This window comes from Trachymyrmex cornetzi, unplaced genomic scaffold (genome assembly GCF_001594075.2).
Source record: "Trachymyrmex cornetzi isolate Tcor2-1 unplaced genomic scaffold, Tcor1.1 scaffold16, whole genome shotgun sequence".
In the NCBI taxonomy this organism is placed as follows: Eukaryota; Metazoa; Arthropoda; class Insecta; order Hymenoptera; family Formicidae; genus Trachymyrmex; species Trachymyrmex cornetzi.
The window spans coordinates 1,223,449-1,244,020 of NW_017296201.1; the positions used below are offsets into that span (position 1 = coordinate 1,223,449).

Below are 20,572 nucleotides of genomic sequence, written 5' to 3' on the forward strand. Positions count from 1 at the left end.
TGTCGAAACATTTTAATCAGGACTTGAGTTGTAATTATTTAAAATAGGAAAATGCATCATCTGGAGCTTAGATCAATGACTTAATTGAATCTTTTCTTCCGAAATAAATGTATTAAGTTTTAATAAATTATAAATTTGTAAGACTTTTAAATATGACATGTCGCATTTACACCACTATTATTGATACCATTGATCATTAATGGTTCGAACGAATATCAAAAGTTTTATATTGTATAAAAAATTTTCTATTTAAAAAATATCGAGACTACTTTACATTATTTACTTCATATTATTGTTATTATTATATAATTATTATTTGTACTTTGGTAATGTTTTTATTGAATAGCGATGTGCTAATGAAATCGATATAATTCACTGTAATTTTATAGTCCACCTTTGTCCGACGAGCGGATGACATTCTGATTTCGCAGCACGGTACGCGTTATGATTTCTTGCAATTTGAAATAATTATCATCGTGACCTTGAATTACATAACGCCACGAGATCCAATCGTGACGACGTGGTGCATACAATCGACTTTCGAACTTTATGCCAAAGTCATCCCATCAGCTTTAGACTATAACAGTGACAACTGATTATTAAGAGTAAATTGCATAACTGAATTATCGTTACTTTTATTGGATTAACATGACGGGAAGATGATGATAATTTTATTCAGTTAGTCTGTCTATTCTTGTATCCTATCTCTGTACCTTCGTAAAGAAAATACTTATTAATAACTTGATATATTCTTTAAAGAAATATTATATCATTTTTTTTGCAAAAAGAATCTCATCTTCTTTATTATATTATCGAACTTAACTCTCTTGTTTTGTATTTTAATACTTTTTCTAATTAATATAATTATTTTATTAAGACAGGATTTTTGTAAAAAATAATTTGTACATAATCGTGAGCGTTTAAGGAAAAATTAACAAGAAAACAAAAGATATTTTTGCAAATAGCGATAAGTACTGTACTGAAATGGTAGATAACGCGCTGTACAAGGTTAATGATACGTAAATGCTGTGCATATCCATGATGTATGCATATGTAATACATTTGGAATAGATATAATATATTACAAAGACGACGTCTACATAGTTTCGTTTCCAAGTTTATATTGTAAAGCTTAGCTTTGTCGATTTTTTTATCACCCGTGAAAAAGTGATTCATTTAATTCCAAAGTCAAAAGTAAAAATACTTATAATGTGTTGCGGTTTCAAGGCAACAGGAGTCATATTGCGCAGTGCACGTACGATCGATTGCCGAAGCTTGGTTCTCCGGGATTTGTGCGCGTGCTTATAATTTACTGGCGTGTAGTTTCGAGATTATTTCCCACGCGATATATAAAGTCTTGGACATATGTGACATTGAAGGAAATCATGTTGACGTTTCATTATCGAGCACTATACACTTTACGCATTTTCATCTAACGCACGATTCGCTATCTGCCACTTACCACATTAATATTCGGTGTAATAATAGAGCTCTTCTAATGCTCCTGTTGATTAAGGTTTAATGCTGCAAAATTACTTGATTGACGAACTTTTTTTACTTGATATCATATCACATTCACGGAAAAAAGAAAGTAGCTGTTGCAAATAAAAACTTCATGTGGCAATTAAATGGCAAGTGTAAAATATGGACAGCTAAAATATAGGTATCTCATAGCTAATGTCTTAGCTGTGATTTCTATATTATGACAGCAATAGCAAACCATTTCGCTGTAGTTTATTAATTTATAATTACAGCAAATATATTATAACAAACCAAGATTGGCTGCGGCAGAGAAAATCTTTTTTTCTGTGTTGCTTTACTGGCTATGATAATATATTCGGCGATACTTTTAAATATATTTTTCGAACATTTTCTATACTGTAAAATTTGCTGTAAATTTATTAGTATTTATAGATGACATGAATAACAAAAGGAATCTTTTAAAGAACTCATATTTAAATCACGTGTTTTTAAGCTGCATAATATTAATCGTACAATATGTGGGAAAAACGTATACATAAACGATGAAAGGGTATTGATTCCTTTGATCTTTTTCTGTGTTGTATACTTACTTCGTTCGTCTTTTGTCTATGGAGTAAAATAACGAGAATGGTTTCAAGTAAAGAATTGTGATGACTCGTTGAATGAGTAACTCGTGGTAGCTCATGTCCAATATTAGCAAATCTATAGACTTTTGATATAATGCACTAAGTTTCCATAAATGGCAATAGATTATTCAAAAACACATTTTTTATTATTAAACGAAATACTTAACAAGCGTAATATTTGACAAATTAATAATAAAATTTACTCTTTTTCGAACCACTCTACAGTTTTGATAGCCTTTAGAGCGAGGTAATTATTTTACTATAGGGTAACAATCTCTTATCCGTATCGATTTATTACATAGTTATTAATAGAAGCGTAACCTGAAAAATAAGCTCAAAGAAGAACATGTCGCGTCTGGGATAAATTACGATCTTTTACGTTTCTTAATTCTTTAATTTGCTATTTCGCATAATATGAATTTTATTTGTTTTTTTTTTTTGCAATGAACGATACGTCTTTCACAGAGAAATTAATAATCAATTTTTACAAGTAATAATTTGCACACTTTTGAATATTAGATATACTAGAATGTGAAGAAAGAAGTACAATTTTCGTTGCATTTATTGGCATTGTGTTGAATGCATTTCTATAATTAGTATCATTTTCTATCTACGATACTATTCTGAGAGCGTTAACAGAATTGATTTATAATGTTTGTATAGCTTCAAGTGCATGTAAATGATTCTTGTTTTACATATTTTTGCACTTCATTAAAATCTCTTTTAAACTTCAGATGCTTATCTCTTTTTTCCAATTAGTTCTAAGATTATATTAATTTAGTAAAAATTTCATTAAAATTAATTTTTTGACATCAAATGAAGTAAAAGAAAAATAATGATACTATTATTGATAAGAATACCTTCTGTAAGCGTTGATTAATAAATAAATGCTTACTTAAAGAGAATAAAATAAAATAAATCAGAAATAAAGATTCTAAACGATCAATTGTTGGATTTTTAGTGCTTAAATAATCTCGTATGAATATACTATAATATATCCAATTCTGCAAACTGCGCGCCGAATTTAATTTTCAGTCTTAAAACGCAGTCCTAACAGAACTAGAATAGTAATATCACAAATTAAATTGATACATTATTACGGTCTTGAAAAATATTGTATTTAATATTGTAAAATAAAATAATTGTAACTGGTTTAAAATTTATTTGATTAAGAAAGCTTTATGTATCATAAAAAGTTCCAATTCTATTATATACTTAAGATTTTGCAACTATTGAAACTTAATCTGTAGCAATTTGCATTTTATACGTTAAAACAGGCTTGTCCAATTTGAGCTTCGGAGCCAAAACGCCAAAAAAATTCAATATATATATATATATATAATAGTAAGGTTTCATAAACTATCCGAGCGACAGCATAAAACGTGTCTGAACGACGCTTATCAACGCTTTACAGTTCATGAAATCTTACCCGTATTTTTTACAGTCAAAAATCTCACCCGTATTGATTTTTTGCGTCAATGGCTTTGTGTTTTAGCTCCGTAGCTCAAATTAGACAGGCCTGTGTTAGAGTGAAATACGACACTAATATTCTATTTGTATTATTTACAGACGCATGGTTTAACCCTGAAAGACTGAATCCAAAAGGTAAGAAAACAGAAGTATTTTTTTTTGCGTTTATAGGATAATAATGTACAATCGATTGATTAGTTATAGATGTTTACCTCCAGCACGTATTACAGTTTACATTTAAAATATTCAATAATCTAAAATTGACTTCAAGAGTGGTTCATATAATATCGAAATTATATTAAATGATCTCCTTAAGAATTTTTTCCGTGTACATATATAGCGTAATATCAATATTCTATTAAATCAAATTAATTCCATAAATCTCATGTAAAACAACTTATTGTTACAAAATTGCATTAAACTCTGAGATAGCGGTTAGATACGGGTTAGATTAAATTTTATTTACAAAAAATGCCCGCAAACTTTGTTATCAGGTTTAAGTCTCAGTCCCCTATGTGTGCCTATAAGATTATTTAAGAAATAGCATTTATAGTATTAGCAAAGAAACAACTCACATGTTTAATAAATACGAAGTAAGGTTAGTGCACAGCTTATGTTTCGTGACAGGCGACATGCTTGCTTAGTGTAACGCCGCAGACTTACAACGGTAAAAATGCTAAATTGCTCAATTTATTTCTTATAAAAATTTTTAACCATTTTTACACCTTATATGGACCGTTTTTAGCCCGTTTTTAGCCCGTTTTTAGCCCCTTTTTGCCCATTTCTTGCACTCTCAAGCACTCGCAGTGTATGGTGAAGGATGACTAATATACACAAGTATGCGTGTGAGTATTTTTGAAGAATAATACTTGCTCGTTTCCAATATTTGATTTTCCGCTGATGAATGACAACGTATGCACAATTTGAGTGAATTGTCCGTTTTCAATACTCGTTTTTCAGCTGATTAGTGAGAACGCGTTAATACATTTCTCTTTTATTCAATTTCGTTCAATATGGAAAGCACACATTTACATTTTAAACAGTCATTTACTTATCGTCCATTAATTATCACATTAGTTTCAAATTAAACGTTCGAAAAAGTATTATAATATTTTTTAAATATTTTATATAATCACAAATAAATAAAAATAGAATTCGTACAATATAGGGTTACTCCGATATTTACGCCGGGCGAAGATACATCGCAGAAGAATAGAAGGAGTGGGAGTAATTTACACATAACTAGTCTAATACATATACTTTTATGTTATTTATTAGTATTATGATTTTTTACTGTTAATATCAATAAAACTGTTGTCAATTGAATTGATTCGTCAATGTCGTAAATAGCACCATGTATTATAACCCACATAAAATGATTATTATAAGGAAAGCAAAAAGTTTAATGATTATTTGGTGATACATAAATGTATAGAGATGATAAAGAATGGAGCAAAATGTATGCGCTTAACTCCATGCTTTGTTCAGCTTGATGTCTTGCATATATCCTACCTCGAGCTACCTGTTTGAAATATACGGGATTTATATCCGAAGCACACAGAATACACGCGGATTAGATTTATTATATTAAATTCAATAAATGCATTACATAAAACATGTATGTACATACCTCATATCACAAGCATGAGAGCGGTTTGCTTTTCTCATTTTTTTAGAAACTTCTTACTTTTCACTCTCTTTACTTTTTTCCTCCTCATTTTTTTATGAGAAAAACTTACTTTTCTCAGTTTTTTCTTGTAGAAATAAATATCTTTTTTATACCGAAGAAAAAATAACAAACTTATTTTTTATGTATCTTACCATTAAGACTACCATATGTCCTGATAACACTCGTTCACTAACAATGAAGTTAATGAGAGGCTTAAATAAATTAAAGCATCTGGATATAAGGTTGCATTTAAAAGCAAGAACCAATCACATTTGACTGTTATTTAGGCGTTCAATGAGTGAGTGTTGTACTGGTTGCATCTATAGATTTGTTCGTATTGCTCGAAATTTCCATAAATTTTTGCACTTAAAATGAGATAAATATACAGGTTATGCACGTAACGTATAGATTTTTAACGTTGATAATGAATTTTGGAACATATCCATGAACGCTGAAGAGAGTAAAAGCGAACATTGAGTGCAAAAAGTGCAAGCCACGAACTTTGTGATTCGATGAACTGCAATATTCTAGCGCAGTAAACCATTCATTACAGTCTGTGGTTAATCGGAATGTAAACAAACTGGATATTGCTCTATGATAAAGTTACAGGCAATTGTAAGTTTCTTAAATATTAAATCTTAAATAATAATATTTATATATTTTTTTTTGTTATTATCAGCAATATTAAATACTAATAGAAAATTAATTCTGAGGAGAAAATGGATGAAAATCCAAAATGAACTATTTGTGCAGAATAGTTATTGAGGATTGATGCGCTTAGTTATCGAATTGAATCATGGGGAGGAAAGGTTGAATCTACAATCTTATTCTGAGAAATCTGTATTTGTCGCATTGTGCAGCTAAAGGATATTTCTCAACATGTAGTTTCTGCGAAGCATAAACAGAACACGGATATTAAATTTAATACTATATAGTCAATTGCATTTTGATTTGATATCACATGCAGTATCACCAAAAATTAATAACTTCAAGAGCCAAGTATTCAATCAATCTCATCTGGCAGGGTTTCAAATTTTTCCTGTGCCTCAGCCGGCTCGACACGGTCTAATACAAAATGGAGTCTGTATACATTACAAGAAAAAGAAATTATCGCAGAATTACTTTGGACTATGAAATATATTTTGAGCAACTATTTTTTGTCATTATGCGAAATTAAAAGTTTGTTTAATCGAGTTGGATAAAGTTCATGGATTCACATACAAAATGTGTATTTCTAAAAAGTGTGATTATGTTGAAAAGTAAAACTGATTTAAAAAAAATGTGTTTTACTTAGTTTTTAACAAACTTTTCAAAGTATCCATGCATATATATTGAAATATTATGTTAGATATTGTCCGTTAAAGAAACTTATTTGAGAAAGATTTTGAACATTAAAAAAAAATCAAACGTTTTTTAATATTTTAAATCGGAAGGTATGTAACAATATTCACTCACTTGTTGAGCGTTCCGTAAAGCATCGCAGTTCAAGATACAATAACTAGTCCGACATGAATGCGATTTCGAATTGGCGGCACCCCTACCCGTCCATCGGACCTGCCGTTCTCGGACGCTACTAAATATAACGTCCAGCCAGCCTCTCGTTGGTCTAGTGCCAGGTTTCCGAAGACCGTCGTCGAGGTTTCCAAACCAACGGAGCAGTTCCCTCTGTTACGAAGTCATTAGAATCAGCACGTATTCGCTATTCGCTTGTCATTCTTCGATTCTTTTCTAACGTGTTTTTCTAGGACGATCGCTTTCTTGTTAAGTCGGTCGTTCAAGTCCAGACGGAAATTACAGATTTTGGTGTAAACAATAATCGATAGAACCAAATGTTCATAGAGAAAATGGTCATCACGAAGGAAGAATGTGAGTAACGACAATCCGTGAGAACGATGATTATTTGACATTTGTGTATGTCTCGCGCTGTATGAATGCAAGAAGAAAATCTGAAGGCTCGGTAGTGATGAATACACAAGTGAATAAGCCATAAGAAAGAAAATAATATTAACAGACAGAACGTAACAAAACGTGTTAACATGTGATTAGGTGCGAAAAAAGATTAATTGGAGAGATTAATAGACGTTAAGGAATAACAAAAAGGAATGATTTTGTGTCTAAATATACACAAGTCTATATATTGAACTATATCTGACATAAGATTATTTGTGTCGTCTATAACTTCCTGTATATTTTACATCATATCTTGGTTTTGTGCATGTTGCGAAACTTGTTGAATAAGAAGTTTGAGAATCTCTGCACATATTACATTACGTTACGTAGTCTTACGTATATTTTGTTTAATTCCATCGTTGTTTTTGATGAATTATTTTGGCAAGATTCCAATCATCAATAATTGACATAAAGAAGCAATTAATATTTCAAGTTAAGGGTTTGAAAAGCTGAATTAATGTTACGTTTCTCTGAGAGGAATCCATTAATAGATAGCTCAGAAATTGCCAATATTCCGTTAATATCTTATTTTAAAGTCGCAAAACGCGACAAGTTTCTTTATCAGTTCTCTTTTCTATATATATATATATAAAAGGCGGGCAATTTCTCATAAACATTCAGATTAAACGAAAAATGACCCTACAAATTTCTAAATTTTTTTGTAATAGATCTGTTCCAAGATATTCGACTTTAAAGTTAAGATTTGAAAAACGTTTTTTTTAAATATCTTATAATATTCTTTCGATAATTTGTAATAATTATTTTTATGTTGGATAAAGATTTTTTTAATACGTGAACGAGTGTAAATTAATCTAATCGCGATTCGAGGTAAATTTAGCTTTTTACGAAAGAGGGTTGTTACCATAAAAGTAAAGTTACTTATAATTAATTATGATTATTTATGAAAAATCACAAAAATCTAATCCATGTGCCAAATTAACTGGAAAAGAAAAACTATCAGATTGGTAAAAAGTGCACAGCCACAGTTCTAGTGTTAAATGATATGATCTTGATATTATATTAGAGAATCAGAGACGGATCACTTATGAACTTCTTAATCAAAACTTTGAAGCTGACAGATATTTTTAATTTCCGATTTTTACATAAAAAAAATATTCCTAGATTTTGGGAAAACTAATAGTTTAAAAAATACATTGGAATAGAAGTAAACTTTTATTGAAACATAAAGTATATGTTCAAACAATAAATAATTTCGCATAACACAAGATTTAATTGATTGTATTTATTAAAACAAAAGAGTCGAAATTACAAATATATTCAATATGACTTCTTCATATTTTAATAAATTCCCGTACTTAACGAACCGAAGAGTGCAACACCGACTATAATATTTCAGTATTATAGGTTTCTATAATAATTGAGATAAACATCACTAGTGTGTCAATTGTATAATATAGGTGCATAGAGATTAATACCACTCGCGAAATTTCTCGTGTGCACGAGATGCAGTTTAGATCAATTTTATTCTCTCTCTCTCTCTCTCTCTCTCTCTCATCCTTCTCCTCCTTTCCTTTTTTCTTCGTGTAACTTTCTCGAAACATTTACCTTTACTCCCATTACCGCTACAAAACTTTTTAACATCCTCAAGCACATTAAGCTCACATCCGCTGATCCGTATGACCTTTTCGATCGTATGCTCCTCCGCTGCCTCTCTCAATGCCTTAATCCTCTTCTACACATCCTTAATTTCTCTTTTACCTCCAATACTTTTCCTACCCATTGGAAACAAACTATAGTCTTCCCCATTCCTAAAACGCGCCATCCTTTTTCACCTTTGTCTTTTCGCGCCTCATCCTTTTTGCCTGTTTCTTTCTTCCTCTCCAAACTTTTCGAGAAAATTTGTTTCAGGCAATTTAATGTTTATGTTAACTCCATAAAATGCATACCTGACTGCCAATCCAACTTCTGTATAACACAACCACAGAGCACCTTTGATCTACCTTCTACTCTCGTTACCACCACATTTCTGATGTATGCTGACGACATTATTCTCCTTTCTTCTTTCGCTCTTCCTTAGCCGAAACTGTTTTGAATCAAGACGTTAAATCTATTGCCGGGTGGGCCTCCACAAACTCCCTTTATTTAAACCCCTCCAAATTTTGTCTATTAATCTGGCTCCTCTTCGTCGTTATCTTGTCTATCCTCTTTCAGCATCTCTCTTGACGTCGTTCCAATTCCGCGCACAACTTCTGTTTAAAATACTTGGTGTCCATTTTGACTTCTCTTGGACCTTTCTTAATCACGTATCTGTTAAGAATCAAGCTGCCTTTCTTCGCATTCGTTTGTTGTATCCTTTTCGTCCTCTCTAGCGCTTAAAAACTCTTAGTATTTCAACTTTTTATAATCTTCTTGTTCGAATATTCTGATATTATGTTCATCCCCGTTTATCTCAGAGCATTCAAAATTCCTGTCTCTGTTTCTTATACAATATTTGGAAATGCAATCACTTATCTCCTTCATTCATTAACTCCGGATAGCTCGACATTCGCAAGTACTTCATTCTCTATCTTTGCTGCCTCGTTTTTCATTTCCTTCGTTCTAACACCTCTTCGTATCTTCGCAATCTCTTTCACCTCAACTCCAAACTACACTTCCCCGCCACTCCTGACACTCGATACTAAGGCTTTCTATCTTATCCTCTTCAACGCTCTGTTAAATTTTGTCCGCCTTCTCATACATTGCCGTTAAGTTCTTCAACTTTATTTCCTTGTATCTGATCTTTTCCCATATTGATCTTCTTTTCGGTCAGCCGTGTCTCGTTTTCTGTTTTTATCAGATCGACTATGAGATTGTTTCTCAACCGTATGACTCATCGGTTCAAAAATCGCCTCTCAGCCTCGTCTATTCGAAGGCATCAATAACTGCCTCATCGACTATCTATTTCATGTTTTTGTATTATTTTGTATCTATTTCATGTATTACTGTATAAGCTATACATTTCTCGCTGTCCTTGTACTTTTATTGGTAGGCGTGGTAGCAGTTCTGCTGGTGCTTTACCATTTGCATACTCATGTGATTTTTTCTTCCTTTTTTTCTTCATTATTCCTTCTTTCTTTCTTTCTTTATTGTACTTTCTTTCGTCAGTGTAACTCAGATCGATATGCAATAAATTATAGTTTAGTTCTATGTGTGACACATTTTCACCTAAATTTCTGTGAAATCTTACATTTCTATGTTTTTTGAATCGCTGATTACAAAAGTTAAATTTAAAAAATCCAATATAGCTATACCATATAGGAATAAATTAGCGTTTTTTGGGGTTTCAATCTTTTCTTTTTCGGAAACCTTACATGACACATAATTTTTTTTTTTTTTTTTTTGAGGTCATATTCATATTTAGCACACCGTATTTATTACAGAACGACTCTTCATGATAAAAATGCAAGAAGTTTCAATTTTTATCTTCAGTAGACAAGTAATTTTTTTATTAAAAAAATGACGTGTAAAAAATTCCGGCAAAAATAAATATGAAGAATATTCAGTAAATTTTCAATCTCCTGTTTTAAATACTTTCCATGAAACCACATTTTTGGTAAAAATAAACTCTTTTTCAACTTTATTTGTTTATAAATATAAACGGATCGTCAAATCTATAGAAGTAATATATGTAATATCATTCTACGAAAATTGTATTTAATCAGTAAAACAGGCAATTTTAAGATTCCTTTAATACTTACAATAGAATTTTTCACGTAAGGTATAGAGTCTATTCTATTTGTGAACATACTAGCTAACACGTAGCCACTAAAATGGTAGCCCTTTTTCCACTGGATGACGCACAGTATAGATAAATCCGAGGGAGGGACCGCTCGTACAACGAATCGATAAAGCGGCGCCATACACGACGTCGCGTCGACCTTTAATATATAATTCTATACCATAAACGAACACGCTAGTCACGAGAACAAGTAAACGCATTTCGCTTCTTATCGCTGTTGTGGTTATATATAACCATATTTCCAGTGTAAAAATTGAAATGTCATTTGTATCTTCTATCATGAGAGGTAAGTGTTACAAACACCGGAAGTTGCAAAGATAGTTTTACACTGGAGAAAAATTATTAGATTGTATCAATATGACGTACGAGATCTGTCCCAAAAGTATCCGATCTCTGTGCACATCTTTGTCCTTTTTCTTTAATTATTGTGGAAAACAGACATTTAGTTTTTAGGGGGGACCTTAAGGAGTACCCCTACTAAGCGGTGTGACTTAATAACTGTTCAGTCGACAACGGCATTTCACAATGACATTCATCTCAACTGATTCAGGATTTTTGACTGAACGTGGCATTGTCTAACTTCGCCAACCTCCCCGTACAGTCCAAATATAGTCTCGTGTAACTTTTGATTATTTCCTAAGTTGAAAAATCTGTTGAAGAGCACAAGATTTGACGATGTTGAAGAAAATTAAATGCGACACTCGGAATTTTCGACGCTCACACAACTGCGTATCATTGCTGACTGAATAGCTGTTGAATCGCTTGATGGGGTGACACAATAACTTATAAAACGTGTTTATAAAATTTTATGAAGGAATAGGAATGATAAATATGTATATGAAGTAATAGATAATAATTATAATCTTTTACATATATTACGTGTGTTATGACATGAGGTACATATTTCATGTAATGCATTTATTGAATTTAGTGCACTGAATCCAATCTGCACACTTTGTATGTTTTGTGGGATATATAAGACTGAACGAAAAATATAAGAGCTAAGCACTTGTTTTATATTTTATATATTTTATTATACTCCATTCTTTACTATTCCTTTACACTTATGTATCACCAAATAATCATTAAACCTTTCGCAATCCCTCTACAATAATCATTTTATATGGATTATTGTTGCGCTATTGTTCCACTACATTGACAAATCGATTCAACTAATAGTAATTTTATTAATATTAACAGTAAGAGACTGAAATTATAACACAATACTAACATAATACAAAGGCATATAACAGAATGATTGCATACACGTTACTCTTACTCCTATTTTTTCTAACTTCGGCATAAATCCTCGAGTGACGTAAATATTGGATGAGTTATCCTAACTTGATTAACAAAAAATTCTGGCATATTTAAAAAAAAAATTTAATTATGCTTATTATTCTTCCCACAAGAATTTTGATTTATTTATTTCTGACGTATTGATTGAATCTATTATAGATTTCCAATGAATGCGTTATTTGAAATATGCACCTCATATCATAACACTTGTATGTAAAAGATTGTGTAATTGTTATTTATTACTTTATATACATATTTGTCATTCTTATTCCTTAATAAAGCTTTGTAAACACATTTTATAGGTTGTCATTTTACGTCTTATTTATAAACATTATTTGTAAATTTTTCGTGAACCGTACATCCCATCCCCTTTCCCCTCCTATGAGTAGCCGTATATCTCATTTTTTTAATACGAAAAATAAATATTTCGGGTTTCTAACATTTTTTTCATAGTAGTAGATAGCAAAAAGTTTTTACTGGTATAGTTAATTGGTTAGTTCATTTACCTTAAACATAATAAATAATAAATAAGGTTTGATTAGGTGCGGTGTATATACCGGAGTTATTCTAATGCAATCAGATTTTTTTTAATTGTAAAAGAATTACTCTCTATAGAACCTGCATCACAGATCACATCCGCAATGCGACAAAGTTATTTTATCACTTTTGCGCATTCGATTTTACGCGAGTATTATATACGTGGTTGATTAACTTTAACTTCTATTTTCTTCCATAAATTCACTAATAATGAATAATTTAGCTTTTTATCTGTATTAGGAAAATTTTTATTGTAATTATTGTAATTTTTAGAAGGAAATTAAAAATTAAAATCAAAATTTTATCGATATTTGAACTCATTATAAATATAAATAAACATTTTCGATATAAATATGTTATTAATATGAAACACAAGTATATTAGAAAATATAGTGTTATAATATTAGTACTACAGAACTGTATATAGAGGAGAGTTTTTTGACTAAGTTGTACCGATGTTTAATTCGTACCTTCATTGTAATTTCTGAACGAACATTTTTTTGAAGTGACAATACAGATATGACATTAGTAACATTACTTAAATATTGTCATTTTTGTTTTGTCTTTGAGCGGTTCGTTTACGTATAATATTCAAAATTGATTTTGTTTAATGTTCGATTTCAAAGTTTTCATGTAATTTACCTAAAGTGTGATCAACATAAAGCGAGTAATTGAAGCTTAGTGTACTACAGGATTATAATTGGTATTTAAACTCTTTTCGAGAGTACAGCATCAAATTAGCAATATTTTTTTGGATTACGTTGCTGTTGACAAATTTATTGAAATATGGAGGAAGTTGGGTAAATCGTATCTGTCGCTAATCTTTATACTGTAGTTACATTTAAAATAAAATAACATTAAAATTAAGTTGAATAATATCTGTCGCTAGTTTTCTCATTGTACCTATATTTAAAGTAAAATAACATGTTAAGATCAAGTAATTGAATAATATCTTATAATTACTACATTTTGATATTCGTATAAGAAAAACTATGTATTGAGTTTTTTTAAGATAACGATTAAATACGAAATGTTTGCAAATTATATTTGGTTTCTACGGTTAATTTATCATCACATATACTGTCAGTATATTCCTTTAAATTTGCCGAGACATTCTATTGACGAAATGAAGGTATAGTAGACACTTTGCAAAATCTGTTTTCGATAAATCTAACTGTTCAGGTTGACAGTATTGTTGTTAGTACAAACATAACACGATGACAATTGCTCTGTTTCCTGTTCCTAAACTAGACTGTACTAAACTGCACTAGAACTCTCTTTCGACAAATATCCAACATATACCTATCTCACTTTAAGTTCCAAAAGTGTACACCAGTTCAGCCACAGAAAACAGACCTAATATCGATAACAAAACTCGAATGCATAACTGGCGTCGAATTCTGTTTGATTTCTATTACTAATTCGTCATATTTTGTTGACAAATTTTTACATTTTCACCAGCATTTGACTGAAATATTATAACATAACAAATTTTGCTCCATATCTGTAACTTTTCCGATAGAATTCAAAGCAGCTGCTTCTGTTCAATTTTAAGACAGAGTTGATCGCCTGGAATAGTTACGTCCCTGTTCGCGCTTGCCAGCTTCTTCCCGTACCGTTTTTCCCCCTCTTTCTCTCTCCCTTTCCTTCTTCATCGCTTCAGTGAGGCTGTTCTCTCGTGTGGCTGTATCCTGAACTGAATAATATTGGAATTGTCGCGTGTGTGACTACTGACCGCGCAGATACCCTCTCTAAAGATCTCCGTGACGCTTTATAAGGATGGTACGAAGGAATATTCAGAGAGGACACGTGCAAGTTCTCCCGGAGCGCAATCGTGGTAAGTTCTGCGTTCCTATGCATCTCTACAATTGCGGAAGTATAGCTAGCCTGGCATGCTGACGATCGTTGATCGGGGAACATATGGTTGGTAACGTGTAGTAGTGGTCCTCTGGTATTCTTTTCATATTATGATCATAAAAGCTTCCCTGTATATTGCGGTTGTGATATATTCGAGAAAGTTTGTATCATTAATCAAGTCTATTTTAGATAATTTAGATAAATTCACAATGGATTGTTCATAATTTTACGTATCTCATAATATATGAAAATTATTTAAAAAATGGAATATCCACACGTGCATGCATAATACGTATTTAATATATATAAATATATATACTAAATATACGTATTAAAATACATATTAATTTAGGAATATAATTTTATTCTGTAAATTTTTATATTCTCAAATTATAAAAATAATTGTAGATTAATAAATTTAAAAAAAGTCGAAATTCTTTTATTTGACACTTATATGTAAAAAAAATTTTTTTGTTTGGCGTAATTTATACGGGATGTCTCATTTTAATTACCACAGGCAAATATCTCGAAAAATATAAACGATGTGAAAAACATTTTAAATAAAAAGTTGTATGACTTGAAAGGAAAGAAATTTAATAGTAAAAAGATCAATTTTAGAAAAAATCGATTTTTGTGATCATATGAAGTTTACGATCTTTTTTTTAAATAGAATTGTATGATTTTTTTTTAATATGATTCCTTCAATTTCACAGGCCTGCAAGATTTTTCTTTAAAGATGTAGGAGTTTCCTATGTATTTTTGCGTGCTGAATCAGAATGTGGCCACAAAATGATATCGGTGTATATTAAGGGTAGAGATATAATTTCAAAGAATGACATTAACCATGGTCTTTTGAACAGACAAGTGGGGGGTACAACTTCAAAGCGTGACATACCTGTGCTCCCCACCAATAGGTATATGTCAGATAAAAATACCATACGCTATCGATTCAAAATGGATTTTGAGAGAAAAGAATAGTACTTTATGATGACACATTGATGAGTTTTTAATAAAGTCATGAAAATGGTTAAAAACGTAATTTTTTCGATATATAACCCAATTTATCTTGAAAATTTGATGTGTTATGCTCAAAGACGCAAATTCTGCAGCGTAAAAATGAATTTGTAATGCAAAAATGAAAATAAGAGGAAACCTACCTACAGGAATTATCTAAATGTGAAAATAAGAGAAACCATCCTCTAATGGTCTTGATCTTGACAAATGTTATCCAGGTAATGATCTTGGACCATTCGAAAGGTTTTAGCCGTCGCGTCGGTCGGACACCTTGGTTAATGCTAACGCCGATAGTACTGTAACTTTTAAGCCTTATAACTCGAAAAGTTTTTAATGAAAAAGAATATCATTATATAATGTTCCGAAAAGCTCTTGAGATAAGATTCCATGTAAAAAATTCAAAGTGACATGACCTTAATTATGCCACTCAAAATCAAATCAATGGTACCTTCTTATGTCTCTTTCCGAATCATACAACTTTTGTTTGAAACATTTCTCCATATCTATCATAATTTTCGAGAAATCTGAATGCATTATTTAAAATGGGACACTCTGTATAATAATACCTAATAATTTTCAAATATTTTATCACAGATACATATAGTAATAATCTAGTAATTAGTTTACTATGTACATATTTCATGTGCGATGGGCTTAATAACTTCCGATCTCTCGCTCTTTTTAAAAATGAAAAACTGAAAAGAATACATCCTGGATGCTGAAAACTTGGCCGGAATGGCCAGACGTCCTCGAACGCTTTCAAAGGAATACATGTCCGGGAAAAAGCGGACGTCTAGTCACCCTATTGACTATTGTCGATCGAGATGAAAGATATCTTGATATTTTTAAGTTTTTTAAAAAATAAAATTTGTAACGGAGCTGCCAATAAAGGTAACATCGCGATGTTACCTTTATTGACAACTCTGCTATAAACTTTATTTTTTAACAAACTCCTATTGAAATAAAACTTAAAAGATTGATTTTACTTAAAGTTAATTGAAGGATCTGACAATGTGTGTGCCAACAACGATATAATTATTGTGCAATACAGAAATGATATTTATTATTATAAAAAGAAAAGTTGTTTAAACGTGGATCACATATGTGTATATAGTCCCGTATTAATTAATACAGTCTTAATTTGCTAACAACGTTAAATTAAAAAAATAAGGGATTATTAGCAAGATATTTACGATCTTATATTAACTTGATTTTTCTTTTATCTTTTTTTGTAACGTTTTTATTTATTTCTGTTTACAGTGGCAGGTCTGATATACTGGCGCGATCCAAAAAAGTCAGGAATTGTGTTCGGCACGATACTGGGCGTACTTCTGTCATTGGCCTATTTTAGTCTGATTAGTGTGCTGGCTTATATGTCACTTCTTGCCCTTAGCGGTACCATTATTTTCCGTATCTACAAAACTGTTCTTCAAGCAGTTCAGAAGACCTCGGACGGTCATCCATTCAAGTAAGTATAAAATGATGAAAAATCTTTTAAAAGCATCGTGTATATGTTCTTTATTTTGTTGATTAACATATTTAGTTTAACATATTTTCAAAATGAGTATAATTGCATAATTTTATTGAAAAGCAATTATCGTAAAACTTTCGAAATATTGGACGACATTGATAATAGCTTCCAATGTGTATGTATTAATTTATAAAATATAATGTTGTATACGAATGTGTAAAAAGTTAATATAATATATAATTTAAATATTTTAAATATTGAAACAATCTAGCACTAATTTCTTTATGATAATTTCGAATAAACTTCGCTTTAATTAAGCCATTATCTATATTGTAGAGACATTCTTGATCTGGATCTGACATTACCAGCTGAGAAAGTACATGAAGTCGCAGATGTCGCAGTTGCACATGCTAATGCAGCTGTCGGTGAATTGCGCAGACTTTTCCTCGTTGAAGATTTCGTTGATTCTCTTAAATTTGGCGTTTTGCTATGGTGTCTCACTTACGTGGGTTCTTGGTTCAATGGCATGACTCTTATTATAATCGGTAAATTCTTTTATTGTACAACATTGCTCTATATTTTACAACTATGCATAGAATCAATTCAATAATCGGTCCATTTTATCTTTCAGGAGTGGTTGCTCTCTTCACACTGCCTAAGGTCTATGAAACGAATCAGGAGCAGATCGATCAGAATTTAGCCTTGGTGCAGACAAAGATCAGTGAAATTACCACCAAGTAAGTTGAACAGAGATTTCTTCAATTTATGAGAAATTTTATGAAGGAAATTTTTTCCATGAAAACAATGCAATAAGTTTTTTCTCTTTTATTACGCAAAAAATTTTGTCTTATTTATTGCGTTAAAAATTTAAAATATGTCGTCTTACTATATAAATCTTTAGTTAAATCTATTTTAATGCATACGCAGTTTACTTGTAATTACATAATGGGTGCGTTTAGTACAACCGCTTACTGAGCGTTCAAGTGAGCTCAAGTAAGCTCTTACATTTGATTGGCATATTTCATTGTATCCAAAAATATACACTAAATAGCGCTCAGTGAGCGATAGTACTGAATGCACTCATTGTTGAGAAAATATGCTTTTGTGATCAAACAAATTATCGACGCATAATTTACTTGCACTGAAAAATTGTAAAATTGTAATTGGTGCCACACATTATTAGGCACCAAGATCTATTATGACTGAATATAGCTCTCGTCAATCATTTATATAATAAGAATTGAAACTGATATTATCTTATGATTTCAAATTTGGATTTATAAACAAATCTAATTGATTTTTACATTCTTCAAATAATAGAAATACGACAAATAATATAAAAATCGTGTTTACGTATAAGAGAAAATTGTGAACTCACAAAATATATTTTTTCACTTCGTAATAACGTTTAACAAATTACATACACGCAAATTCAATTTTTACAATAAAGTATTATTTCTATCCAATAAAATTATGGAAATAGAATAAATACGTTGAATTATTTTTTTTATTGCTTCTTGTATTTTTGCTATAATGTTTCTTAAAAATCAATTATTCAACTGTTTTAGAGTGAAGGCGGCAATCCCTCTTGGCAAAAAGACTGAGCCAATAAAGGAAGAATAAAAGAAAGTCAGAGTGGCAACAATCCAACGAACAGCTGAAACAGCAAATATAGAAAAGTTTAAGTTAGAAGCAAACGAAAGAAACGTGAAAAGTGAGAGAAGAGCTTGAAAGCGCGTGTAAGAAGACTAATACACGATCGAGGAGAATACTTGCATTATTAAAACGAGGATTGAACCTTGTAACTACGCGGGAAGTGGGAATTATTGGCGATGGGAATTCTTTGCGAGCTTGGCCGTCGTATTTCCGGAGAAGAATATCAATTTTTTGAAGTCGGCAAGGATCGTGCACGCGTACATCGACATTCTAATCACGAAAATTCTTATTGAGGAAGTAAACACCGCGAGAGAAAGAAAGAAAAAGAAAAAATAACACTTAGTGATTAATTAATCGTTTATTATTACGATAAAAAGCGACGGCATGTTTTTAGCCAGCAAACAATGCAATGTGCGCGGGGTAGCTTTCAAGGATGAAATCAGCCCTTCGTCTCTCCCTTCCTTCTTTTTCGTCGTACTATTTGACAAATGTGTTTTACGGTTATCATAAACTTCGTGTTTTTACCTATCCGATGATGTCCTTTGTTTTTCTCTTCGCGAAAAGAGAGAAGTATGAAAGCAAACGAGAAAATAAAAAAAGTAGAATGAATGCTTATGAATATGTGAGAGAGAATGAATAATAAGGCTGTATGTGATTTATCTTAGTCCTGTCTTCGTCGGAACGTCGTATTTCGCTTGGATCATTATTTCGCGGATCGGACGCCGCCAAAATAATCGTTTTACGACAAGATATAAATGAGAAATGGGGGGTGTCGGAAAAGATAGTGATACTTTAAAGATTTAGAATAGAAAAGAATGGCGAATACGAGATGTCCAACGTATAAATAGAATTTATTCGTCAGTGACTTTAAAGATCTTATAATTACCTAATTTACAGCGATATCCCCTAACATCTTGATGTTTTCAGTTGTTGTGTTTGAGAGAATTAAATGGAGATTTAATAATGAATTAAATTATGCAGAAACGTGTATATTGTATCTGTCTCTCAATGACGTTGACGTTTGCATAATTATTGCTGCTGCATCATTAATTGTAATTATATCGTTATGTACGCACTCGCAAATATATATATATATACACAACGTATATGCATATGCTCATGTATAATGTACGTATGTATATGTGTACAAATGCGCATGTGTGCATATGAATGGAAGGGACGACTATCGAAGAAAATGATCTTAAGTGAAAAGGCACGAAATATATTAAACGGTAAACGATAAAGACGCAACTTTATATCATAATACCTACAACTATTAGAAAACGTGTTTTTATCGGGACCGATATCAAAATGTTAAGAATGTGAATTATAACATGCATAATATGCTTCTTGTCGTTTTCATTATTGCATCTGCATTCGCATCCGCATTAATTTATAAATAAATGATATTAAATAAAATAATCGCCTTTCTTTTCGTATTTATCCTATATCTCTTGTACATTTGAAATATCTTTTCTAATGAATTCTGAGATAGTTTTAAAAATATCTAATAAACTCAATACTTATTTTATATGAAATTCTAATTTATTATAGTAAATTTCTACATTTATGATAGCAAGATTTTTTTAGTTTCGAACATGAGACGTTTTGTAGATAAATTTCTTTGAAACAATTTGTAAAAAAAAAGGAAAGAAAAACTATTGTACAGTAAAAAGAATTTCGAATTTTGGAATTTCACAATAGAGTCGCAAGCCGTGTGAAATGCACGTTTTCTGCATTTTATGGACATATCATGCTTCCTGCACACTGGACGCGATATCCAATGAGAATTCCAGTTGGCA

At 31.1% G+C, this 20,572-nt stretch overlaps 1 protein-coding gene across 4 annotated transcripts in view; it reads left to right on the forward strand.

The window, feature by feature from the left end:
• The window catches only part of Rtnl1 (reticulon), a 30,707-nt gene extending 10,518 nt beyond the window's left edge, over positions 1-20,189 (forward strand). For 2 of the 4 annotated variants that reach the window (XM_018503645.1, XM_018503646.1), the window contains 5 exons: positions 3,678-3,713; positions 16,904-17,111; positions 17,451-17,659; positions 17,746-17,851; positions 18,683-20,189. In XM_018503645.1, the coding sequence (XP_018359147.1) occupies positions 3,678-3,713; positions 16,904-17,111; positions 17,451-17,659; positions 17,746-17,851; positions 18,683-18,737 (614 nt within the window). In that variant the 3' untranslated portion in view covers positions 18,738-20,189. Of the gene's footprint in view, positions 1-3,677; positions 3,714-6,873; positions 7,114-14,439; positions 14,610-16,903; positions 17,112-17,450; positions 17,660-17,745; positions 17,852-18,682 lie in introns of those variants that run through there. The other 2 variants (XM_018503648.1, XM_018503647.1) reach the window with 2 other exon arrangements.
• Positions 20,190-20,572: the final 383 nt, after the last annotated feature.